Source organism: Fukomys damarensis, unplaced genomic scaffold (assembly GCF_012274545.1).
Source record: "Fukomys damarensis isolate Sample0158 unplaced genomic scaffold, DMR_v1.0_HiC HiC_scaffold_31, whole genome shotgun sequence".
Lineage (NCBI taxonomy): Eukaryota > Metazoa > Chordata > Mammalia > Rodentia > Bathyergidae > Fukomys > Fukomys damarensis.
This window is the reverse complement of record NW_022900943.1, coordinates 10174766-10200003: the sequence shown is the minus strand read 5'-3', so window position 1 is coordinate 10200003 and position 25238 is coordinate 10174766. Positions and strand designations below refer to the sequence as shown.

Here is a 25238-nt window from a genome sequence, read left to right as displayed (position 1 = left end):
TTACAGAGGAGACAGGTGGTGAAATACAAGGGGCTCTGCAACATGCTCACTAATGAGGTATGGGCTGGGTTGGGATGGTTCCACCCATCAACTAGGTGTACTCTGCATGGATAGTTGAATGATGCCAGTGATCAGGAAAAAAACTGATGGATTTATTTTTCATTTTAACTCTAAAAGAGGATTGGCCATTTAATGGTTTACGGTTATGAACTTCTTTCATTTGTCCTTTTTTTTTCCATCCTTTCTTCATGCTGGAACAAAACTGGAGCCTTATGTTATGGTTTACATCCAGATGTCTCCACAAAGCCTTGTGTGCTCATAGCTGGGGCTTTTGTGAGAAGGATGGCATATGAGGGTGTGGTACTGGATAAAGTGTACATGACAACTGGATTAATCCACTTATCGGCTTACCATATTTCTGATTATGGATAATAGGAAGACCCAATCTGGGTGTGGGTAGCATGAATCAATAGGCTTGTAGCCCAGATGGAATTAAAGAGAAAACAGAAGGACCACTGCTGCTTTCTCCTGCCTGCTACGCCATGGACTGTTTCTCTTCTGTGATGCCTGTCTGTCTTATCACTCTGCCTTGGAACCAGCTGACTGTGGATCGCAACCTCCATAAACTGTGAGTTAAAATAAACTCTTCCTCTTTTAACTTATGAGTTATTTTGTCCCAGCAACAAAAAAGTAACTAAGACATCTTATAAGAGAAAGTTTTCCAAAGGAGATGTACTTTGAAGGATTTTTGAGTCAGGATAAGAAGTATAAGGAGAAAAAAAAATCCTATTCCAAGAACATAAGAATAAGGAAATGTGGGCAGGGATAATTAATATAAACACCCAAAGAGAGCTGCATGGGCAGGAACAAGAATTAATGGAAATACAATTATTATGCTGAACACATTAAGCATGAATCAAAATGAAGACATTTTATCTGATTCTGAAGGACAATGTGATAGCAAGAGAGGGAAAAGAGAACAAGAAAAGCTTTTTGTAGTAGAAGGGAAGATAATCTTTATAGTAGCATTCCCAAACATGACACACTAGAAAGAACATGGGAAACCAGATTAAAGCTCTATAAAAATATTTGAAAGGGAAGTAATATTTGATATAATTTAGCTATGTGAATGTTTAAGAGAATCTATTACACATAATTTTTAATTCTACATATTTATATTATGATTTACAAAGGTCCTTCACAGACTGGGAAAGCACCAAGAGGGGGAAAATCTGGCTTCTGTGTAATGGAGTCAGAAAAGAACTGCAACAGGAGGGAAGACCAGAAAAGACTGAGTAGATATGGGTTGTTCATGTCCTAATTCGAGTCAGAAACATTAATCAGACGGTAATCAAGAGTACAGACTGCGGTTGTGTTTTAAAAATAGAAAATGGCACCTTCTCATCTTCCCACGTGGGACACAAATGAGAATTTAATATTGAATATTTGGAAAAACAGGAAAAAGCAGGAGGGAAGAACTCCTTTTCCAGCTTTCTTTTTTGCAATCTTAACATTTTAACTACTTCTGCTAAATCTTGAGAAATAGCTACTGGGAAAGAGTTTATCATATGTGAAAATTAGACTTATAAAATGGACATAAATGTGCAAAACTGTAGTAACTGTTTCAAAGTATGCTAAAATTGAATAATTATCTAAACCAATCATCAAAATGTGCATGGACCAATCTGCTTATGAATAAAGTAACCTTGTAAATGTCATGAGAGGGGCTCACTCTACATTAAGCAGCTCAGAAGATGAAGCTGAGTGTGTACACATGCTGGGCAACAAGCCTCTGTACCACACAATGAACAAAGGTCTCAAGAGCTCAACCTTTACCGTTCTTCCAACTCTCATGCAAACGTTTTCCCAGCAATCACTGGGGCTACGTTAAATTATTTCTATTACAGTCAACTAATGACCAAGCCCTCAACAAAGGAAACACCACAATTTCAACAGAAATGCCCAGCACACCTACCTTTTATAAAGAAGAATAGCAATGACAATGCAAATGATAAAGACCACAGCAAGGACAGGACCTACGACCCAGATCAAGCCCTCTTCTTCATCTGTGATCGGCTGTGGGTTCAGATCCATTGACACGACAGGGTCGGAGTAGGGGCTGGTCGCATACATCTTCTGAGGAAGAGCAGAGTCTATGTTAGTTACAGAGCAATGGCTTTCTAGAGTGTATGTCTAGCATTAGAAGGACCCACAGGTCCAGGGCACAGTGGGACTGATGACCAGTGAATCAAACTATGCTAGTCAAATACAGGCGAAAGGAACAGAGAAAAAAAGAAGAGAAAGAGAAAAACCAAGTTTTCAAAGTCTGCAATACTGGTTTCTTTAAAGAGTGAAATACAATAAGAAAACTTCTGATAATATAAGTTAATTTAAAGATACTTTTGTCATGGGATCTATATGTAGACTATTACATAATTTTATGAAGTGTAAAGGAGTCATAATTAACCAGTTACAACATGTTCAATACATATTTTTATCATGCCAGTGTTTTAGGTTCTGTGTAAAAATAAGGAAATATATTAAGAGTTCCAGCCTCCAAAAATTACAAATTGAATCCCTTAATCCAAAAATCAGAAATCCAAAGGGTTCCAAAATAATACAATTGTTGAGGAATTTCAGAACATTTAGATATCTATGCCACAAGTTAGGGATGTTAAACCAGCAAGGTCTATGCAAACATTTTAAAATCCAAGAACTGAAATCTGAAACACTTCTCAACCCAAGTATTTTACAAATGAAATGTTCAATTTGTTTTACCCAGTTAAAAGAGATCAAAGTTAAAAGGCGGCATTTATAGAGGAAAATAAGTCAATATTTAATCAAACCTTAAATTAAGTTATGCACAAATAAAGTATGCAATCTCAAAAGATAATTCTGATGTTCAAATATAAGGGGAAGAGGTACAGAACTAAACATGCAGTTTTCAACAATGCACAATTTTTAGCATTTAAAAGGATTTGGCAACTCCTACTTCATCTTATCACAGCTACTATACAGAGTTTGGAATGGCATTTCCCAAAAGATAAACCATAATAAATATATTTTTGAAAGCGTAATTGCAGTACGTGGTAAAGGACTGCTTGAATGTCTATACATTTTAGCTGACTTTAGAGAAGCATTCTCTTGACCCTGAACCTTCTCTTTCCCTATCACTTCCCAACTTCAGTAGAAACCAATGCACACCTGTCGGCTACCAGGTTTCTCCTACAATTCACACCTCGTTCTCCTTTCACTCAAACACCACCGCCATGAGTCCTCTATCTCCTGGGCCAAATCTTACAGATCTTTAGTCTTTCCCTTCAAGAGATTTTCTGTAGATGTCTAGACTTTTTAAAAACATAATTCTCTGACTTTCTCAACCCTCTGTTCAACTGGCTTCTAACAAATCTGTCTAACTCCACAAGGCCTGGTGAATTACTTGCCTCTGACCCTACTCTATGGACTGCATTCTTGTCTGCTTTTCTCCATTAAACCCCTTTCCCCACCACATGGTGCGCGGTCTCACCCAGCTTTATTTTAACTACCGGGCTCTGCGCACGCTGCTTCCTCATTAATGTTCCTAAATTCTGAAACTCTTCTAAGTCCCAGCCCCTCATTTTCAATTTCCTCTACATAGATGCTGCAATGAAAAATCACACCCATTATTTACCTATTTTCCTGATCTGTAGTCCTAGTTTCTCAACTTCTCTCATATTCTATCTTGAAGTAGAAACTACTGATTTTACCTGTAAATGACCCTCAGTTCTTTCTAGTCTTGCAGTTATTACATTTTTTTCACAATCTCATTCATGCTTTCTTAACCATACAAGACATTTCCTCCTTTATTTTAATATTCATTACTGCTACAGAGTTATTGTCCTGAAGTTCGACTGTAAAACCTTCAAGAAACCCTACTGTAGCGAAAAACTTACATGTTTTAGCATGGCTGTCAATGGCTGTCACATTTTTTAAAAATTTCCCTTACCACATCTAACAACTTATATCACAGTGAGTGCTTTCGCTGTTATTCTCAGATGCTCTATCCACGTTCTTTTACTGCCTTACAAGTGCCACAAAAATTAGTTCTTAAAATACAGCTACTCAGCAATGTTTCACTTAAATATAGCCTTCAAAATGGGAAGAAATCAGTCACTCCCAAAAACACAGGTAAAGAAATAAATGTTGATATATAATTATTACTTTTTAAGAGGATACCACATATTATTTTTTGCTTTGTGTATATGCTTCATTCCCTTTTATGAAGCTATTAATGATTTCCAAGGACTGATTTGTGGACTTGGATTTCCAAAGCTGACTTTTTAGTCCTAGAAATGTATATATATATATAATATATATATATAATATGAATTTTATATATATAAATTATATATGGGAGTATAAAGCTCAGTGGTACAGGGCCAATGGTTTGGGTACCCACTATGCTAATAAATAAATAAATAAATAAATAAATAGAGCAGGGCATGGTGATGCATGCTTGTAATCCCAGCACTTGGGAGGCTGAGGCAGGAGGACTGCTGTGAGTTTGAGATGAGCCCAGGCTACATAGTGAGTTCCAGGTCAGTTTCCACTACGTAGTGAGACCCTGTCTCAAAAAAACAACAAAAAGATTTTGAAGACAAGGTTTCTGCACTCATACGCTGTACTTGTTTATCCCTTTATCCCTCCCTCCCTTTCATTTATTTATTTATATTTTTGTGGTACTGAGGATTAAGTGAAGTACTTTGCACTCTCAGAAAATCTTAGCTGTATAAAGTGAGAAGCTCATCTTCTTAAACGGCTGAAGTTATCAAGACATACAGGTATGATTCTTTCTCATGACCAGTAAATACATTTAGTTTTTCAAACCTTCATCTTTTAAAAATGTGCTTTGTGGCATACATTCTGATCAGCAGACAAGCAGGAGAACACGTGTTCCACTGAATGTCTGCATTTTCCTCTTTTCTTCCTATTTTCTTCACTTGGCCAGGAAAATGATCGATTAGAGTTTCAGACTTTCTAATGCATCACAGAAGACAAAAACTTAGAAATTTCCAACCTTCTCAGAAGGAGACTAAAGGAAGAAAAGGAAGGAAGGAAGCAAGCAAAGGAAAAAAAAATGACCCGAGATTGGAGGTAAAGAAGATAGATAAATATGGCAAAAGAACTCACACAAAGGACTTGGCAAAGAGACTACATGTTCAAGGAACATGATTCCTTATATAGATGTTTCCTTTCATTTACACATCTTCCCCAATTTGTAGGTTCCAAGCTGAAGTTGTTTGGTTATATAAAAATAAACAAAACTTGCTGAATTTAATGAAATTCTTTACCAAGATGATCATCTTGGCTAATCAAGATGAAAAAGTAAGCAGAGGTCTTCCCAAAGCACACACATTTTGAACCCATATCAAGAAACAGAACAGCGTGGGGCTGGGGTTTTACTCAGTGGTTCCACCACCTACCTTGCAAACGCAAGGTCCCCAGTTGGATCCCCAGCACAAAAACAAAAAACAAAAACAACAACAACAGCAAAAAAAGAAAACAGAAAAGTGGGGAAGGGGGAGAAAAGAAACAGAACAGTGTGGAAACAAAAAGGAAATAAAGCTTTAAAACTATATTAGCCTCATGGAAAATTAAATTTGTTCAATGGGAGGGGATAATGGAAGAGATCATAACCTAACACAAAACCGGTTCTCTGATTTTTTTTTTTTTGACCAGGGATCAAACTCAGGCTCAGGACCTTACACTTGGCAAGGCAGGTGCGGCACCACTGAGCTAAAACCCCAGCCCTTTCTAATATTCTTAACTTAAGAGAAGGCATGAGGGAAGGCTCCCTGTCTATTGGGGAGGGGGTGAGGAGAGGATTTTGTGTCTGCAGAGGGCTGCCCCACCCTAGAAGTGGTTCCACATGTTATTTAAAAATCAGCCCTGGAAATCTGAGGCTTACTGAAGGACCGCATCAGTGCAAACATTGTATTGCTTTCACACTACTCTTGTGGATAGCATGAATGGTGGCCTGCACACATACTGCTGTATGAAATGTAGGGGAAATGCAGCTTGCTTAATACAGTGGAGAGAAAGGGGCAGCGGAGAACCAATCTGGGGAAAATCTTCATTCCACTGTGTAACTAATGAAACCGAGAGACGGCACACTCAAGGAAGGAGACTCTGTCAGGGCAATGCCTGTAGACATGGCGAAGTGTCTGGGTACCCTTGGGAGCCAGCGTGAGTGGTACACTCAGTCTGCGGGCTGAGATTCCTGCTCTCCTAGTCTCTCCTCTACCCCCAGGTTCTCAATGTGCTTTCTGAAACACTCACAGAGCTATTTAAAGAAAATTCCTCTCAAGTACCTGAGTCTTTTCAACCAAAGAAAAAGGCGATTTCCAACAACCCATTTCCTTTCATGTTCTGCCTTAAAAACCTTCAACTAGAAAGGAAACACAGCTGAGCATTAAAATTCCAGGAAGGGTGTCAGTTTGTTTGAAAATGACACTCTGCACACAAAGGTAAACCAAGCTGCCTTTGTGTTTTGATTTTCCGCAGGGGAAATTCCTCCAGTCATCTGAAGAGAGGCTCCATGTGCACTCTAACACCTGATGTGGAGAAACCTTTATACACTGCAGGCTTCTGCAGTACAGAAAGCACTGGCACGGCTCAGTCGCCACGCCTGTCAGACGTGGGCGCTGACGGGGAGACCCGCTTGGAATATGTGTGTTAAACGTCCACCCTTCCTTTAACATCTGCACTCTCTCATTCTCTTGCTTTTAAACATTCAAAGCAACTGAAGCATAAACCACACCAGGGTGAGACGAATTACACGTAAAAGATAACTCATTATTTAGAGTGCCTCCAGATTTTTCCTCTTTGTTGAATTATTTTCCAACTTTCTTTGCTTTTCACCGATAAAGCCACCCGAAATTGCTGTAACTGAAGAAGCCACTTGTTCTGCCCTGTTCCTAGGCAGACCTAGGTAGAAGCCCAGGGGCTGCCCTGGAAAGGCACAGGAGAATAAACGCAACCACTTTCCAAGTCAGTGTTTTCAAGTAGTTGGAAAGGGCCCGTGTGAAATTACAGCTGGTTAATTCCTCTTGGGATCACACACGGACTAATGTCTACCTGGGATTACATAAGGGGACAAGAGTATTTTTTTCAAATGGCCACTTGAAGTGGCTGAAGGAAGGAAACCAGGCAGTGATGACAGCACACCCTTCAATATGTGCTACTCTGACAAATCTGAACAACGGCATCCTAGCAGTCCGGGATTTCCTATGTGAGAAACCCGCCCAGACCTGACAGCCTGCTCTGACACTGCAGAAATGGCAGCTCGGGAGGAGGAGGAAGGGTGGACCCCAAACACACGCACACACCACACCAGGACAACACACTGGTGAGAATGTGGATGCACATCACAAGAAATGGCGTCTTGGTTTACTTACAGACTCTGCGTGCTCCATCACGGCTAACACAAAGAAGACGTACTCCTGACCACTTTGGAGCTGCTTGTTCGTAAATCCCCCATAGTGTTTCTCATCCCCCAAGGTAAACTCAGTGGGAAGGACGTCAAAGTGAGCTGCGATATATGGCTTTAATTCAACTTCTCTCCCATAACGGATGCTTCTGCGTCTCCGAGATATCTCCTTAAGTAGCTTAGGAAAAAGCGAGGAACAGAAAAAGGACCGTAAATCACAACACCTCAAATTCTTGATAGTTTAATGGGAAAAACTAACTTAAGACTGAGAACAAAGCAAATACAATTTGCCCACATTTCACTTAGTTTTCCAGCACCACTCAACCTCAGTTCTTTCATTAGTTCAATGTTTGTATTCTTGCTAAAGGACTGGAAAGTTCTGGAAGGTCCAGCACATAAACACAGGGCAATTACATCTTTCCTGGATGCGCATGTCATTTCCCCGCTAATAAAATTCTTGTAAAGGACAATAATGCATGATAACTGCTCTAAGGGAAAAAAGCCACCTTGGTTCAAAAAAGCTTGCCTTGTGGGAGATTTATTTAACAGTAGCAACCTCAGATAAATCCATCTAAACCTTCAACAGGACCACATTCTGGGGGAAGCTGGCATCATTGATAGTGTTTTTAGTAGTTCGGTAATTTATATGGTGTAACTCTCTCCAGTCAACAGAAGCAGCATGAAATAATTTTAAATTTACATATACAGTGGACCCCCAAGTTACGACCCCCTTGACATACGCACCACTTGGGTTACTTAGGGTAATGGAAGCTTCACCTGTCTCTTGTTAACTATAGCCCATACCCAGGTGAACATCTAGCTCTCAGTCATATTGACTTACAACCAATTTGAGTTACAACTAGCCCCTGGGAAACCATCAAGTTCGTAAGTCAAGGGCCCACTGGACTATCAGTCATTTAGAAATTCCTGGCTTGATTGGCTGCCTCCTCTGATTAACTAGTTGGGGTGGGGCTCCTCACACTGTGTCATGAACTAGCTCTTCTGAGGACTCTGAATAACGTTGCAGGTGACACATGGCGGGGTGGATGAACATTAACTTCCATGTACAAAGCCTTCCTGTATTTCTAAAAGCAGAAATCTTCAGGGTTTAGATAATCTACTGTTTTCTACTGAGTCTTTTACTAGAAGGTAAATCTTATTAATGATACGCCATGCAAACTATGATACCCAAATTACCTGTGCTTGCTTCTCCCCTGACATACTGGTACTTCCCCTGGAAGTATGCAACAATAGTTTCAGTTGGTGGCAAACAATTTCTATTTTTTGCTTTAATTTCTGGGCAGAAAAGGCTGTGTTGTATCCAAGGACAAACTGGCAACAGGCTATGTACCTGAGGACAAACCTTGTCTTCATCTTGAAGAAAAAAACTAAGGTATTAATGAAAACTGCATCAAAACTTCACTGCCATTGATTTTGTAAATGGAAAGGTCTAGTAAAAACGAAGTAGCGATATATGCTTAGTAGGGCTGCGATTCTGGCAGGGCAAAGGCCAGGCTTTCATGACAATGACAGCTGTGAATGGGAGCTAGGAGGCCCCTTGCACCCTCCTGTAGGAATCAGAGGCACCACAGTCTCTGGGTTGAGAGTTGTCTATGCCCTAGGGTGGCTGAACACACAAAAGGTAGAAAACAGTCTTTTGTTCCTAAGTTATTTGTCAATGATACTGAATTTATAATGCTGTAAAGTTTTCTGTGAAATATGAGTTTATGGATGCAGTTCAAGTACATCAAACACAAGCTGTGCATGAAAAGCATAGTGGACTGGCTGTGAATTTCTGGGTACATGTGGACCATCACAGGACCAATCCGGGGAGGTGCAGCAAGCATATGCAGTTGGTCAGTAAAAAGCCAAGACAGAACCAGTGCTACCTTTCAGTGTGGGTGTCCAATTTGTACTTACTTTTAATAGTAATGATAATGATACTATTTACCACTGAGGAAGTGATTTCTAGATGCCCGACACTGTTACAGGGAGCCTCAAGATGCAATGAGTCATGAACCCCCCTTAATAACGTTGTTATAAAGGATACAACGATCCTCATTGGTAAATGAGGAAACTGAGGCACAACAGAAAGTCACAATATATAATTACAGTCAAAGCATAAAATAAAATGAAATTACATAAGAGACAGTCTGAATCTTATTTTTACCTAATGGTCACACCCAAGTAACTCAAATGGTATATTTAAACTCTGATGACCTAAATTGTTTTACTCTTTCTGCACATCTGCTTTTATTTACACAGATGTTTTCTTCTCCTTGGATTCTGATGATTTTTAAAAATCCTAAAGCTAAATATTTAATACTATGCTTGAAAGTCATTAGAAAGGTTACTGTTGATGTGAAGGAGATGAAGAGAGCCCGTTACTCTGAGGAGAACTGTACTGCCAAGGAGGTGAGTAAGTTTCTGAAGCTGGCTAATCACAAGCATTTACCATCAGTCATTTATGGGCCTGTGTCCCCTCTTCTACTTCACTGATCAAACCCTACCTTGATTTTATTCATACTGCACATGTAGACAGCTGTCGCAGCCCCTGCACATCACTCCCCAGGAGGGTCGTGCTAGCGTTCATTTAGAGGACTAGAGGAAGTAATTCAGAGTAAGGAACTTGACCCTACAGTCCTTCCTCTGGTCTGAGGTAGTCACTCGTTAAGGTCAGATCTGCAGCAGCAGCTGGCCTCTGTAGCTTGTACTCGTCTCAGTGGGATATTTCATGCACTATATTTTACTTTTATTTTTATTTTTTTACAATTAATTTTATTTAATGGTGCATTTGAGGTATACAATGCAATGACATTCATCGTGGGAAATTTGTACTTTTACATAAACTATCTTGGTTCTTATTTTTTCCCCATTCACTGCCCTGCCTTCAACTCTCCACTCCTCCGTATTTACAAAGACTTTGTTTTCGTTTTCTCATGTTAATTCCATTCCCTTCTTTCCTTTTCCCAACCCTTCCCATTTCCCCTTCACCTCTGCACCTTTTCTTCCTAATTCACAGTATCTATTATGCCTCGTAATCCTTATTTACACTTTCAGCCACTTCTTTGACAAAGGGGTCAAACACCCTCACTGGAGGAAAGATGGCCTCTTTAATAAATGGTGCTGCAAAAATTGGGTTTCAACTTGCCAAAGATTAAAACTAGACCTATATCTCTCACTATGCACTAAACTAAAATTGAAATGCACTAAAGATATAAATACTAAAACAGACATTAAACCAGCTGGAAGAGAGGTTAGGTAGAACTCTTGAAGACATTGGTGTAGGAAAAGATTTCAGGAACAAAACCTCAGTTGCACGTGAACTAGCACAAACAACCAACAAGTGGGATTTCTTATTAAAAAGCTTCTGCACAGCAAGAGAAACCATCAGCAGCATGAAGAGACAGCCCATGATGTGGGAAAAAATCTCTATCAGCTGTTCCTCAGACAAAGGTCTACCATCTAGAATATATAAAGAACTCAAAACAAAACAAAACAAAACAAAAACCCCAGACCTCCCAGATTTAAAGATCCAATCCAAAAATGGGCATCTGACATAAACAGACATTTCTCAAAGAAGTAGAAACAGCAGATAAACATATAAAAAAAAGGTTCAACATCACTGGCCATTCGAGATGAAACAATGCTGAGATTCCCCCTGACCCCAGCAAGAATGGCTGCTATCATGAAATCAACCAAATGGCTCAGATGGCACCAGAGTTGGCTAGCAGGCTGAAGCTACAGCCACGGATAACCACAGTCTGACGAGCAGTGTGTTCCAATACAGTGTAACGAACAGCTTCTGATATATTCCATGACCTACCCTGGATCAAATAGAGCTAATATTTTGGGAGTCATTCTGCCCCAAATTCATTTTGACCCTCAATGTCCACTATGCCCAGACTGACCTTGAGAATAGGAATTCCCATCTATGAATTTATCATGTGGAGAGCATCCCTGCACAAAGAATAAATGAGCAGAGCAGACAATTTTCAGAGTAATTCTGTTTAGGAAGCCACTTTCAACTCTCTACGGGCCTAGATGTGAGGCGTACATGTGGAAAACCCTTTGGGTCACCATTCTCTTCGATGAGACAGGGCCAACAATTTGAATTACAGACCTTTCCGAAAAATGACTTGGTCATATTCATTTAAGAGAGGAATCTGGCAGTACACCAAGCAATAGATGAAATTACTACAATGCTTTTATTATCTGTGCTGTGGATGAAAAGAAAAAAAATCCTACCTGTAGGGATCAAAACTGGATGAGTCAGCATGAAGTGAGGCCACAGCCTACTTTCATTTTTTTCCCCTCCACAACAGTTACAAGATGTACGGGAGGTAATTCCAGAAGATTTATCAAAAGCTTTAGCTCTTTATCAGAAATAATTTTCATTTTCCAGTCAATGCGTATCTTATTTCTCCCATCATTAATTCTATGTGGTCTCAATTATATTAGTAAGAAAAGTGGGAAACAATCCATCCTGACCCCAAAATTCCTAATAAAATGTTCTTTATCAACCTATTATATAGATTAATGCACCACAACTTTCAAGATGATTAAAATGACCCTTTGTTACGGCAATCTGCAGCACAAACCTGTAGAATTTAATTGCAAGACAGTTCAATGTCACATAGACCTGTACTTTAATCCATTAGCATTGCTATACATTTTGGAGGTTAAAATGTGGCTGTAAAAGAGAATCATTTCCAAGTATTATCAAATGTCTTCACTTCTAATGAAAGCCCATTATTTAAAAATATTTCATACCATTTTGTTTTGGTTATCAGTGCTTTGAAAAACAGGTAGAGATTCCTAGGTTTTCCAAGTGGCCCTTTCATTTTAAATTCAATTCCAGCTAAAATGCAATGGTGACAATTCTGTAATTCAGCTAAAACCCAACTAAGATAGTCAAGAGTATCTCAGGATTAACTGATTAGTCAGTTACAAGTAAAATCGTGTCTTGCTTCACAATAATTACCAAAAAAAAAAAAAAAATCCTGCTGATCATTTTTGCATCTTCAGGTAAAGAACTGCTGTCTCTCCAATATCACAGAATAGTGATTTTTTAATCTTTTTATTAACAGGAAATATTAAAATAATAGTGTATCTAAATGGCCTGACAACACTGCTAAAATGCTCTCTCATTTTACCTGTCCCAGGGATCATCTAATCACTAGATGATGAGGGATATGCAGCAATCTAACCCTGATCTCATCTCACCCTCTGAACTTGATCACATTTAACTATGATAAATGAAGTGGGTGTTAAGGACCCTTAGCTGAGATGACACACATGACCAAAGGGGGCTAAAAGCCGTTTCTCTGGTCAGATCACGGTGTCTTTTGTGCAGCTTTGTTTGAAATATCACCTTCTAGCAGTATAGTTAGGAGATTCTTTTTCTTGCTCTATTTGTGTCAATTTGAAAAAGAATACCTAGAAACAACCAGTTATCCTATAAAATGTAGCCCATGTAGTAAACTAACCCAATAAATTAAAACTGCTAGTTTGCCAAATGGGAGATTGGGTATTTTTTTTCACGAATTTACTCAAAATAGTATTTCTCCCATATTACAAAGGTGAATCTCAGTCATTAACTGTGGTTCCCTGCGGATCTGGCTTAATGCTCTGGATCACAGCTTCCTCATTTAAATAAAAGTATATAATAATTAGTTCTCCTTCATATTATATGTTAACTTTCAAAACACAGATACTCCTTTCACTAAATACCAATTAAAATATATCTACTATTATTTAGACTCTGGAAATTAAAATCATGCTATTTGTTTCTATTTTTTGCTTGGCTCAAAATTTTGTGATTTGTTTTCCTCTGCAGTTAAATGTATTTTTGATTCTGAAAACCTACAGAATATAGAGTAAGGCAAACAGTGCAAAAAACTAGTCACGACCACATAGAAGGTCAAACAAACTGTTGCAATGTGCAATTTAGCATTTCCAACTGTCTTAACAACTGGTGAATGAAGGGCCCTTGGAATTCATAGCAATGTTGATTTAGTCTTTGCTGACAATTTATTTCATCATCCACACTTCAACATCATGTTTTACAAGGGGCAAGGGGCAACTTATTAAGGACGATTACACAGATTGTAAGCTGTATTGCAGCTTAATGTCTTCTAATTAAAGCCACGGGAACTTTGTTGGGATCCTCAGAGCGCACAATGCCCATTGCAACAATAAGCCATCTGAGCAGCCAGATGAGCAAAAGCCAGCACCTGAGTTAGATGAGGGAGGGGAGGTCAGTATATGCAGTAAGTTAAATATCTAATGCAACGCACAGCCAACAAAGGTATAGTTACCTCGTCTAATTCCATCTCATCGGGGCTCTCCCATGGCTTGATAAATTTCCCACGAGACTTCTTCAAAGGCACAATTATTATGTAATAACCTCTGCACAGGAAGAGACAGACAAAAATATGGTTAGCTGAAAGGGGGAGAAAATGGATTTCCCCTACATCTTCCACAGACCAGTGACTGAGACTGAACTCAAATTGTGGATGCAGGGTAACTTGTCCACTTCTTACATCAATGACAAAAAAACACCTGCTTGTCTAATTTTAAAAACAACATGGGCAGACATTATTGTCCGACTGCAATGACCTTGCTTGGTACTATCACTGCGACCGGCTTCTCTTTATCAGGTATCGTAAAAAGCAGATGTGGTTGTGAGGACTCCAGGACTGCACACCTACGAGGCAGCTGAACTGAAATCTACCACGGCAAGCTGCTGAGTCAAACGCTTTCTATGGCGTTACCCTATAAGAGGGGTTTTTAAAAGGAGGATATGGAATTAAATTACTCTTAGCTCATCCAAAGACCTATTATTGTGTTTATACAAAACAAAATGCATTTGGATAAAAACTTCAAAGGAAAAACTACTCAACCTCACAACAAATGAAGATGTAAAAATTCTTCTCTCTTTTTACCCATCCCATTCTGAAATTTAAGCATCGCAGTCCTTTGGACATTACTAACTGAAGGCCTTCAAAACAGATCTCAATTTCATGGCAGCTGTAGGAAGACACAGATGTAACTAGATCCTCCCTGTGAAAATGGTCCACAACAATGTGCATTCTGTGCAAATCCACCTGTTCAAAAACAGACACAGGCTATGAGCACAGTTGTTCTGTGACTTCAGCCCAGTGGACACCTTCACTTCTGTTCATGTTTAGGTACCGTGCTCATAACCAGTTTTGTTCTAAGTCTATAAAATTGTAACTACGAGCCATCATCGATCACTTCCTATGTCCCAGGCATCAGACTAAGTGTATAATCCTGCTTTGCTCTCCTAGCACACAATCCTTTATGGACAACCTATGTGTAGACTATGAGATCAGGCTACAGACAAACAGATCAGGGGAGAGCCGGAGTAAGTGCCCAAATTAGAATGGATCGTAAGGGGATGCAAATCTTTGCAATGTCATTTTACACAACTTAACGTATCTTTTTAAGGCCTCCATAAATTTGGTGGAGATGCATCATAAAAGCGAACACACACATATAAACACATGTACTGGAATATATTCAACCCCTGTAAAAGAGGGAGCTATCCCACAGATGAAGTGAAGAGGCGAAGGGAGCCCTGGGCCACAGGGATGGCGGTCACCACCAGCATGCACAGCAAAGCCTTGTTCTGCTCAGCTCATGGCAAATCCATCACAACTCAGCCAAGTCTCTGCAGTCACAAGCTCTCACTCCATCTGCACAGACAGCACGGAGAGCCGAGCTGCCTAGGTCAGGAGCCCTGGAGTCCACAGTTACTGGGCACTGCAAGTGTGGCCTGCCTGACCAGGGATGCACTCTGACTGTCAGAGGAACTCTGGGTTTTGAAGCCTTCGTATGAAGAAATGGAAACCAAAATGTTCCAGAAACATTCTTATGATAGTGAGCCATGTTGAGATTATAACATTCTGGATCTACTGGGTTAGGTGAAATAGGCTATTGAGTGAATTTCACCCATTTCCTTTGGGGGGCCGCAGCTTTAAGAAGATTTAAAATTTCCTAACATGGCTCTCATAGCATCCATTGGACAGTGCTGCCCTAAGGAACCTGGGGGGCCTCTGCTGAGAACCCCGAGTTTGCAGATGCCCTCGAGTCTCAGTTCTGTCATCACGGTGAGATGCAACTGAGACGCTTTCTGCCTGGGGACTGATCGCGTTCCCTGAGACACAGGGAAAGCAACCTGGGAAATTCTGCCCACCCACTGCAATCCAGCACTCGAGTCAGATCAGAGAACTACACCAGAATCCTTTCTCCATGATGCTCTAATCAACAGATACACAGAATTATATCGCTTAGCCGTTCGTGTTCCTTACACAAATCATGATGAGGATCAAGAGGGGGAGGAGAAGGAAGACTTGGTGTGTGACAGAGAGGCCAGGGTCTCTTATTTGGAGATCCAGGGTAAGCCTCCTCTTCCTCCTCTTCCCCTGTCCTCCTCCTTCTTCTTTCCTCCTCCTCTTCCTGATCTCCTCCCACCTACAGGATTCGCTGCACAAGTCCACCACGTGATATGAGCATGGAGGAGGACAGAAGTTGCAACTGAGCATACAAAATGACACTGCAGAAACACTTGGTAAACACACTGGTCACAGAACCTCTCACTTCATATCAACCTCACAAAGTCAGGAGAGCCTCTCTGCTCCCCACAATCAGACAGCTTCCACTGTCCACTTGCGGAATCACACAATCAAAGCTGAGCTGCTCAATTCTATTCATTTTTCCTCTGCGTTCATATGTTGAGTTGCCATTCTGGTACGCATGAGAAAAGAGTCCATTCTTTCACGGGTAGCATTCCCTCACTATTCATTTTACTGTGGCGGGGGTAAGAATTGAATCACCTTCCCCCACAGCAATTAATTACCAGTGTGGTCAGATCTCTCTAACCTTTCCTCTCTACTGGCTGCTAAAGCACTCACCTAGAGCAGTCAACGGGGAGCCTGCTTCAAAGAAGTTCATACTGGCTCAAAGAATCGGGGCATTGACAACCTAAATTCCGTATTACAGAAACCCTTACTTGCCCACATTAAGTCCAACTTTTCAACTCTGTTCTCTGCAAGTGAGGCTTTGCAGACACCCATGTTCTCATCCAACCTGCAGCTCAGCTTTTCTCTAGGAACACTGCTTCCCCACAGTCATCTCACGTTTACTCATCTCTCCTCCCCTCCCCTCCCCTCTGCCCATCTTCTTTAGCATCTCTTCTCTTACGGAAGGGGTGTGTGTGTGTGCGTGTGTGCGTGTGTGTGTGTGTGTGTGTGTGTGATCCAAACTCTCCTCCCTTCTTTGCAAATTCTGACATCTATCAGGGTGATTTTAGCTGCCACAGTGCTGCCCCAGGCACCAACCAGGGCGTCCTCATTCTTCTGTTCTTCCTTTCCAAATCCGACCTCTTCTGCGCTAGCTGAAATCTATGGTAGCCACTCACTGAGCCTGAACCACGGCAGTTGGACACAGCTTGAGAGGTGCGACACAGGGTAGAACAATGCCACAAATCCAACATCAACAATCTAAGTAAGCCCTCCTCACCGGGGAAGAGTTAATCCTAGTACAGTTTCTCTCTTTACCTAGTCCTCCCATTGACTTCTTCAACTATGCTTTTCCAGCTTCAAACTTGGGAATCAGATGGCCTTAGCTTTTAGACAGAGACAATTCAAATAGTCAAGAACTCCTTCCTCTTTCCTTTTGTGTAGTAGAAGGGCTAGCCCTAGGTTTTAACTCCAGTAACTATTTTCTGAAGTGGCTCTCATTCTCTCACTTTCTCAGCAAGTTTATCAGACCACTTACCCATTCCTTATCACCTCTTTCAACTTCTTTTTCACTGGGTCCCTACCCAGAACTTTCAACCACAGATACCTATCTGCCATTCGCAAAACCAAATGAAGGACAACCTTCTCTAGTCAACATCACTTTTCTCCTGCCCCTTGCTGCCAAAATTCGGCAAGAAACCTGCAATTTTCCTGCTGTTCTCCATCTCCTTCCATTCTACCCAGGGCTCAGCGGACCAACAGCCCCCACCTCAGCATTTATCTCGCTGCCTTTGCAGGGATCTAGGGGATCACAATACTGCGACTGCAAAGGAGAATTCTGATCTTTTCCTTGTGTTTCCTAGCTTTATCTCATCCTGTTCTAACTGTATTTTCTTAGCAGGGTTTAGTGTCTGCTACCTAGCTATTAAATGGTAATGTCCCTCAAGGCTCTGGGCCAAGAACTTCACACTCTTTTCTCATCCTGGAGATCTCATTCTGATTCATGGAATAAGTTATTAGAGCTCTATGCAAACTATTGGCAGTTTCATGTCTCCAACATCATGACTTCATTTCTATGTCACAAAGTACCTCATCCCCAGTGTTTAAAATCAAGCATCGCGCCTTTTGAAATGAACCCTGCACTAACATGGTACCACACCTGTTTTGGTACTTGTGCTGGACAACTAGGTGTGACCCTTGACCGTCGGCTCTCCTGCTTTCGTGCCTCCTGTCCAGTCTGTCACCCGGGGCTCTCTCTTCCACACTCTCCAGTGCCCTCTCCTCTCTCCAGCTCCACTATGCCTCTGGTCTCACAGCAACTGCTCATGCCTGCTCTTACTGTTCTCTACTTATTCAGCTTTTTCTACTGTAGTCTCTGAATTTTCTATTTTACAGGATCACATCGATGGCGCCATTTCTACTTCTTAACGTATTTCAGTGGAACCTCGGTTTTCTTCAGATAGGGACTGAAACATATTATAGGACCCAGGTGAATCCATGGGTCCAAAACATCCAAGCTATGCCTTGATTAGCTCTCAGAGTCTTGAAATGATCTCGATCCATTGTCATCTAACTGTTGATCATTCTGTCTTACCTACCTAAAACCTTCTGTTACTCCCTTAAGTTAATGCCTTTTTCCTCAAACCTTAATTCACTTACTCATTTTTAAATGGAACTTTCCTTGATTGATTACATCAATGACCCCTATTACATGGTCTCAACAGATCAAATTTCAGTATCAAATTTTCTTATACTTCTTAAAACATGTTTATGTAATCAGAAAACACATTGCTATAGCAGAGAAACATTATGCTCTTCCCAAAATTAGCTGACCTTCACCATTTCATCACGGAGTAATTTTTTCACTGAGGAAGGAAGTGGGTGTGGCCCGTGATTCTCAGGGACACATCTCTCTCAAACGACTCTGTCTCCTTTCTAAATGACATGCTCAAATAGATTTTATAGAAAATACAACTCTTTGCTGCTCAAAGTTTTTTTCTTTCCCAGTGTACAAGTGACTCTTGCTTTGATCTCATGGGTGGTGAAAGAATATAAAGTGACTCCAATAGGAGTGAAGATGGGCCCTGTAAATTCCTATCAACTAAATCATATGCAATGAGAGAACGCGTTTGAAATGGGAAATAATGCTTTTGGAGCTACATCAGCTTTCTATGTAGGCAAAATTAACTCTACATCCGCTTTGCTTGCCTGTCTCGAGCTTGGAGTTTAGACCCCAAATTCCTTTTTCAGTGTAGACTTTAACTATTAAACTAATAGAAAAATAAATAACCTCAGAATCAAACTATCTACAAAGCCCAAGACTACTTATAAGGTTGGCTGTGTTTTCCCAGTATGTTAGATTTAATTAGGTAAGTTAAATCTAACCTTCAGAATTTTAATTATATTAAGTAAAGTTTTACTAATTTCATTTAATATGTTATCACCAAGGGGCCCAGCTCCATATAATTACACAAGAAGGCAAGCTCTGGTCTTTGCAGCAGTCCCACTTCAAATCCTGCCAGGCTTTTTGAATTAGAAGTCTGTCTTAGCAGTCTAGGACTCATTATTTAACTTTGAGGTCAAAATCTGTCTCAGTGTTTAATGATAAATGTCAATCCTTATAAAATGTTTTTCTGTGGTCATCTGGGTACATATTGTTGAAATCAAATTAACTTATGAGAGAAAACCATAGCAGGTTGACTGATCTTTCCAGTTTCTATGTTTCTATGAGAGGCATTTAATCTTTTTACCTGCGAGGTATCAGCCAAGTAACTTTGCTGTTTTAAGACATATTTTCCTCATCTGTAAGGAGGTGGGGTGAGAGCGCTAACCAACGGGATGCTTCCCCTTTATCTCCGCTCTGCTATCTCCTGGCAACCTCCCTCTGTATTCACTGCGGACACCTAACGTGCATTGCTCTGATTTGTGCCAAGCAGGTTTTCTGGGCAGCCCTGATTCTGCTTACTTTGAGGGAGCTCTTAGCTGATTAGCAAGTATCTTTGAGGGGCTCGGTGGGGAACCCTGGCTTGACTATAAATCTACGGACAGAGAGGCAGGCTATGAGTCAGGATGTGAATCTGCAGCTGGAATGCTCAGGTTCAAGTCATTTGTTTCTGATGCTGATATTTGTGTCTAAAGCAAATCAGGCTACCTCACAATGAGCTGTGCAATGAGGAAAAGGTTTTTTGGAGGAGGAAATCAGGTAATGGGTGTCATGTTCTTTAAATAGCACCTAGAGAACTTTACCAGTATTAACTATTATTAATATCAACACACGGTCTTGGCCAAGACCCTTAGCATCACCGGCCTCACTGTATTCAACAGGCAATGGAAAGAAAACCTCCCTCATGGGGTTATTATTATGAGGTTTAAATGGAGACTTCAAATAACCTCAATAATTGTTAAATACTACATAAATTTAATATTTTGGGAAATTATTCCTCACTAAACAGCTGAATGGTTCCTTTGGGAGGGGGGTGTCAGGAAGTGAACTCAGGTCCTTGTGCTTGCTCGGTAGGTGCAGTGCCATTGAGCTATCCCCAGCCCCACTAAACAGATGACGGTAGTATATGAATTTTATAAAGCCACACTGCAAGCCACAATTCCACAGATAACTTCCTACAAAAGAAGCAAAATTAGATCCCTGAAAGTCAATGCAAGCGAAGAAATTTAAAATTTCATAAAACGCCCTCCTTCATTTCCACTTTTCCTAAGCATAACATAGTTTGCTATGAAAGTAATTTCCATGGGGTGCCTTCTAGTAGCTTTCCTCATACACACGGTACGATAAACTTTTTTGTTTCCTACCCACCCAGAGGAAGATGCTGCTTTCTCAAGCGAGAGAAGCCGAGTCCTACCACTTACCTCAGAGGAACGGTGCAGGGGTAGATGTTGTGACCAGCGTTCTGCCCACTGAATCTATTCACAAAATAAGGGGGAAGCACCTAGAACCCCTGGTACCAGAAAGTGTCGCGCCCTTCAGACTGTTTCAGAAAGAGAGGCTCATAGAAAAAATGGTGCCAGGTACCACAGCAGCAACAGAACTTTGCCGTTGTCTGGATATTATTCTTTTCTTTGTTTTTTTTTTTAATGGAATGTGCTGAATGTCTATAATTTTGTTCAGACGACTGCAGAACCTGGAAAAGCTGTTGCTGCTATCGATGCATAACATACTATTATTAGTCTTTATATATATATATACATACACACACACACACATATACATTGAATTTTGGGAAACTTTAACGGTGCTGCCAACTTTGGAAAAAGTCATCCCAATTTACTGTGTTGACTTGGCATTGTACAGAAATGGACAACCATATTGGTCTAGAAAGGTTAATTTATTTTTATTTTTTTTCCATGTGTACAGGGATAACACATCGTACTAAATATGGAAGGTCATATCTACGTGGGTTTGATTACAGAAACTAATAAAGTATTCTCTAAATAATGAAAAAAGAATAAGATAAGACTATAAGAGCGAGAGGCAATTTAAATATGTTCAGGGACCATTTTCTTCTCCAGAATTAAGGATTATTTTGATGTTACATCATTGCCTTTTCTCTTTTACTTTCCTTTTTAGTTTTATTTTAGGATTCCCTATTTTTAATGTTCATACAGAGATTTCTTTAACTGAAATACCGAATAGTTTCTTTGGTGTGAAAAACTATAATAGTACACAGGATACTAATGAGACAATTAATAATGTGAAATAGGAAGTAAAGGGCTAAAGGTGTAAGGAAAGTGGGAAGGGTGGGGGAAAGGTAAAAAGGGAGAGGAAAAAAATATGAGAAACTGAAAAAATGGAAATAAAGTGTTTGTAAATGGGGAGGGGAGGAGGGGTGAAGGGAGGGCAGGGACAAGGGGAAAAATGAGAATCAAGACCTATTATGTAAAGGTACAGAATCCCAATGATGAATGTAATTGTATTGTATACCTAGATTGTACCAATAGCCTCAATAAAAAGAAAAAAAAAAAGAAAAAGAATTGCACTCCTTGTGGGAAAGAGCTCTGCTTTTACAGAAGATAATAAATACAAGAACCAAATGTAAAGAATACAGAAGCAAGGAACTATGTCTGCACGAAGTCTAAGAAACCATGTTGTGTTTCAGTGGTAAGGATTTGGAGGGAGGGTACAAATCAAGACCTCACAATCAATGTGGGTGGAGAGGAGAAAAGTGTGGTTTCTGCTAGTAAACCGAAGTCTTCAAGAGCCAAAATTATACTCTGCTAGGAGACAAGGAGGAAGTGTTTTTTCTGGACAGTTTTCATGTAAGTAAGTTAGAAACCTGCCCCCAGGTTCTGCTTCCTTCCTTTGCTTCTCCCACAGAGTACAGAACAAAAGGCCACGGTGTTTCTACTCTCTGAACTTTCTAATCACGGCCAATGGCATGTGATGGCACATACAAAGCTTCTCGTGGTGCTTTATCTGGCCCCATAAGTCAACCCAAAGACACGATGGGCAACTGTGCTACTGCCCTTTTAGTAAGCCCACTGAATATAAGTTATTTTATATTTATTCATATGTTATTAGGAAATATATACATACATATATATTTAATTATTTTAGTAATTCCTTGCTTTACATTTGCTGTGGTTCTGATGCTTTTCTCAGTCAAGTACTTTCCTAGCTTGGTCTTTTGCCTCACCACAAATCTGTAATACCACTTTGGGAATCTTATGTTAATTTCTAGAAAATAAATGTCTTGCCACCATAGCTTGCTTTACTTTTTGTTTTGTAAGTTGCTTGTCTCTTTGTAACTACAGTTTTACCCCCTTTCTCTGACTCCTATTTCAAATGTAGGAGAATAAACATTCATTTACAAAGAGAAAAACTGAATAAGCTTTAAAAAACTTAAATGATGGGATACATTTTGTAAATTTCTCAATTCATTCAGAAGTTAGAATGTGAACCCAGACTTGAGTAGCAGTGGCCTAAAAATGCCCATTACTGGGACAAGATAAGCCTCTTTAGAAGAAAATTTAGTCATCACCTTCCGTAGATCATTTTGTATACAAGGCTGTGAAAGTTAAATTAACAGTAACGCTTACGAATATACTATTTTCAGCGTTCAACTATTCTGTTCTTAAATAGGCAGGTATTTTTTAGCTCATTGACTGGATAGTCCATATCTTTTTCCTGTTCTTTCATTATTTACAATGTTTTCACCTTTCCTAAATCTTTCACATCCTTCAAGACTTGGATTAGACCCCTGCTTCTTCGGAGTCCCTCTCCTGACATCCACATTCAGCTAAAGGCAGCATTTATGTTTCTGTGGCAGCTGGAAGCGCTCACCCCATCCCATTCATATCTCTTTTCTGTGTCCGTTCTACTATTGTAAGGTAGGCATTTCCTCAATCATCTATTTCTGGATACAGCGCTGTACTTCCGGAAATACAGTGCGTACAGAGTAACATTCACTGGATACCAGATGTACAGTCCTAAGAGGTGAGAAGGGAGTGCAACAAGGGACAGACGCTCGTCTCTCTCGTCTCTGTGATGCTCTCTGTACGAACGGTGCTCTCCCTTCCCCACTGCGTGCGAATCTTTTGAGCCCTGACTTAGATGTCCTTTCTCCAGGACCCCTGGGCTACAGGACTAGCCTGGCTGAACTCTACCCACGGCCTTCTTTCTTATCGAATCTCATCTATCACAGGACTCTCCTGTGACCAACTCCTGTCCATATTCTTCAACTAATTCTATCGTGTAAGTGTAGTGAAAAAATACTGCTCTCTCCATGGAGCCCTGAACACTGCCGGGCACTGCGGTGTTGATTAACAACATGTGTGCTATGTCTACGGCCTTGATGATAGTTTCATGGGTGAGTACTTATCACCAAACCCGAGTTCTGTACATTAAACGTGTGATTTTACATTTCAACTACACTTTAGTACAGCGGTATGAAATATATATAGGTATTTTTCACTTTTCAAGAGAAGGTCTGAAAACTGCAGAATGCATACACAAGTCAGTGTTTTTCTGGCAGAAAAATACATCGATATTCCCTTCCTGGCTTTGGTTTTCTCAATGATAGCAAAAGAGTGGGCAACAGCACTGTTCTTTCTTACGTGCGGCTCTTCCCTGTACGCCTCGCCCTCCTGCTGACTTACTTTATATTTTCGTTGGTGGGAACTTCAGGCAGCTGCACAGTGATCATGCCATCCAAGTTGGTCTTCCCGATGAAAGCAGGCTTGGTGCGGAGCACGTCAGGTGCCGTCTTCGCCGTCACCCTGTGCTGCAGCCCACCAGCGCTGTTTCCCCGATTCGTCAGCACAAATGAGTAGGACTTCTCTGGCTTCAGGTTGACAATTAACTTCTGGGTGGCACGGCCATCCACCTCCTCCACCATTTTTCCATCATCGTAAAGAATCTAAAGAGATGCAACCCATCGGAAGAGTCTGATTACCTGAGAGGTGAAGTACGTCATCTAAGCAAATACTGATGTGGTGCTGGAAAATCTAGGCCAGGCGAATTCTAACGCTGAGCCCGTGAGTATGCAAAGTCCAGGAGATTCCATCGATTTTCCTACCAATTCTCACAATATAATGATATAATGTTTCCATCAAGACACACAACGAAGAAAAACGCTCTAACTTTGCAACGTCTGCCCTGCCTGTTTTATCTGAATCAAATGTGTACACAAATGCTCCAAGTTTTCAACACACTATTTGTACCGTTTTTTTTCTCAAGGTTTCAATCATATTCTCAGGACATTCTTACATTCCAAAGTATTTTCCTCCTCATTTCACAAACATGTGTGTCTTACTAATGTTTCTCTATGGGTATTAATGGTGAAGCAGAGTTTATAAAGAGCCAAGAATTCACACTCATAAACAAATTTAAAAACTTTCAGACTCTTGGGTTTTTATAATAGGTAGTAACCACATGAATTTCATTTTCTGCTGGAAAAGCACTAAGATGCAAAAAGTTCAAATTCAAAATACTAGGTGTTTTACACATAATGTCAGCCCTGGGGTACAGCTCCTGCCTCCCTTAGAGTGGAAAAGTCAGACTCGGTCTCCTATATAAAAGTCACAAATGGGAACAGTAAGTAGATGCCCAAATCAGAGCAGGCTTCAAGATCTACAAATAACTTACCCTCAGGAATGCACTTTGTACTTTTTACCCATGATACAAAACAACTTACTTTGAAAGGCATGGCAGAATTATAATTCTCTGGAATCTCCCAAGACAGTAACACTGAAGTCTTCATTACTGCTTTGACATGAAAATTTTTTGCAAACACTGCTGGAAAAGGAAAAACAGTGTATTTAAACTATTCCTAGAGACACCGGACCTGTCCTTTTCATCACGGATCACAGGGCTTACACTAGGCACTGTCTACATCGATCACAATGAAGTGTGATTTGCCTACCTGTGTAGAGTATTGATTTTAACACCCACTCTCATAAAGATCTCTCCTTCCTCTCCAATTCACCCAACTACATTGTATTTTCCTTACCTGATGACATTGGGGTGCTGTCGGCCAGACTTGCTTGGTATT

General features: G+C 40.4%; 1 protein-coding gene across 12 annotated transcripts in view; it reads right to left on the bottom strand.

The window, feature by feature from the left end:
• Ptprd (protein tyrosine phosphatase receptor type D) overlaps nt 1-25238 on the bottom strand; it is a 290150-nt gene that overhangs the window by 130292 nt on the left and 134620 nt on the right. For 8 of the 12 annotated variants that reach the window (XM_010630988.2, XM_010630991.3, XM_010630993.3 and 5 more), the window contains 5 exons: nt 24882-24982; nt 23845-24104; nt 13789-13879; nt 7437-7646; nt 1976-2136 (listed from right to left, as the gene is read on the bottom strand). In XM_010630988.2, the coding sequence (XP_010629290.1) occupies nt 1976-2136; nt 7437-7646; nt 13789-13879; nt 23845-24104; nt 24882-24982 (823 nt within the window). The remainder of the gene's footprint in view (nt 1-1975; nt 2137-7436; nt 7647-13788; nt 13880-23844; nt 24105-24881; nt 24983-25238) is intronic. The other 4 variants (XM_010630989.3, XM_019208470.2, XM_033757641.1 and 1 more) reach the window with 2 other exon arrangements.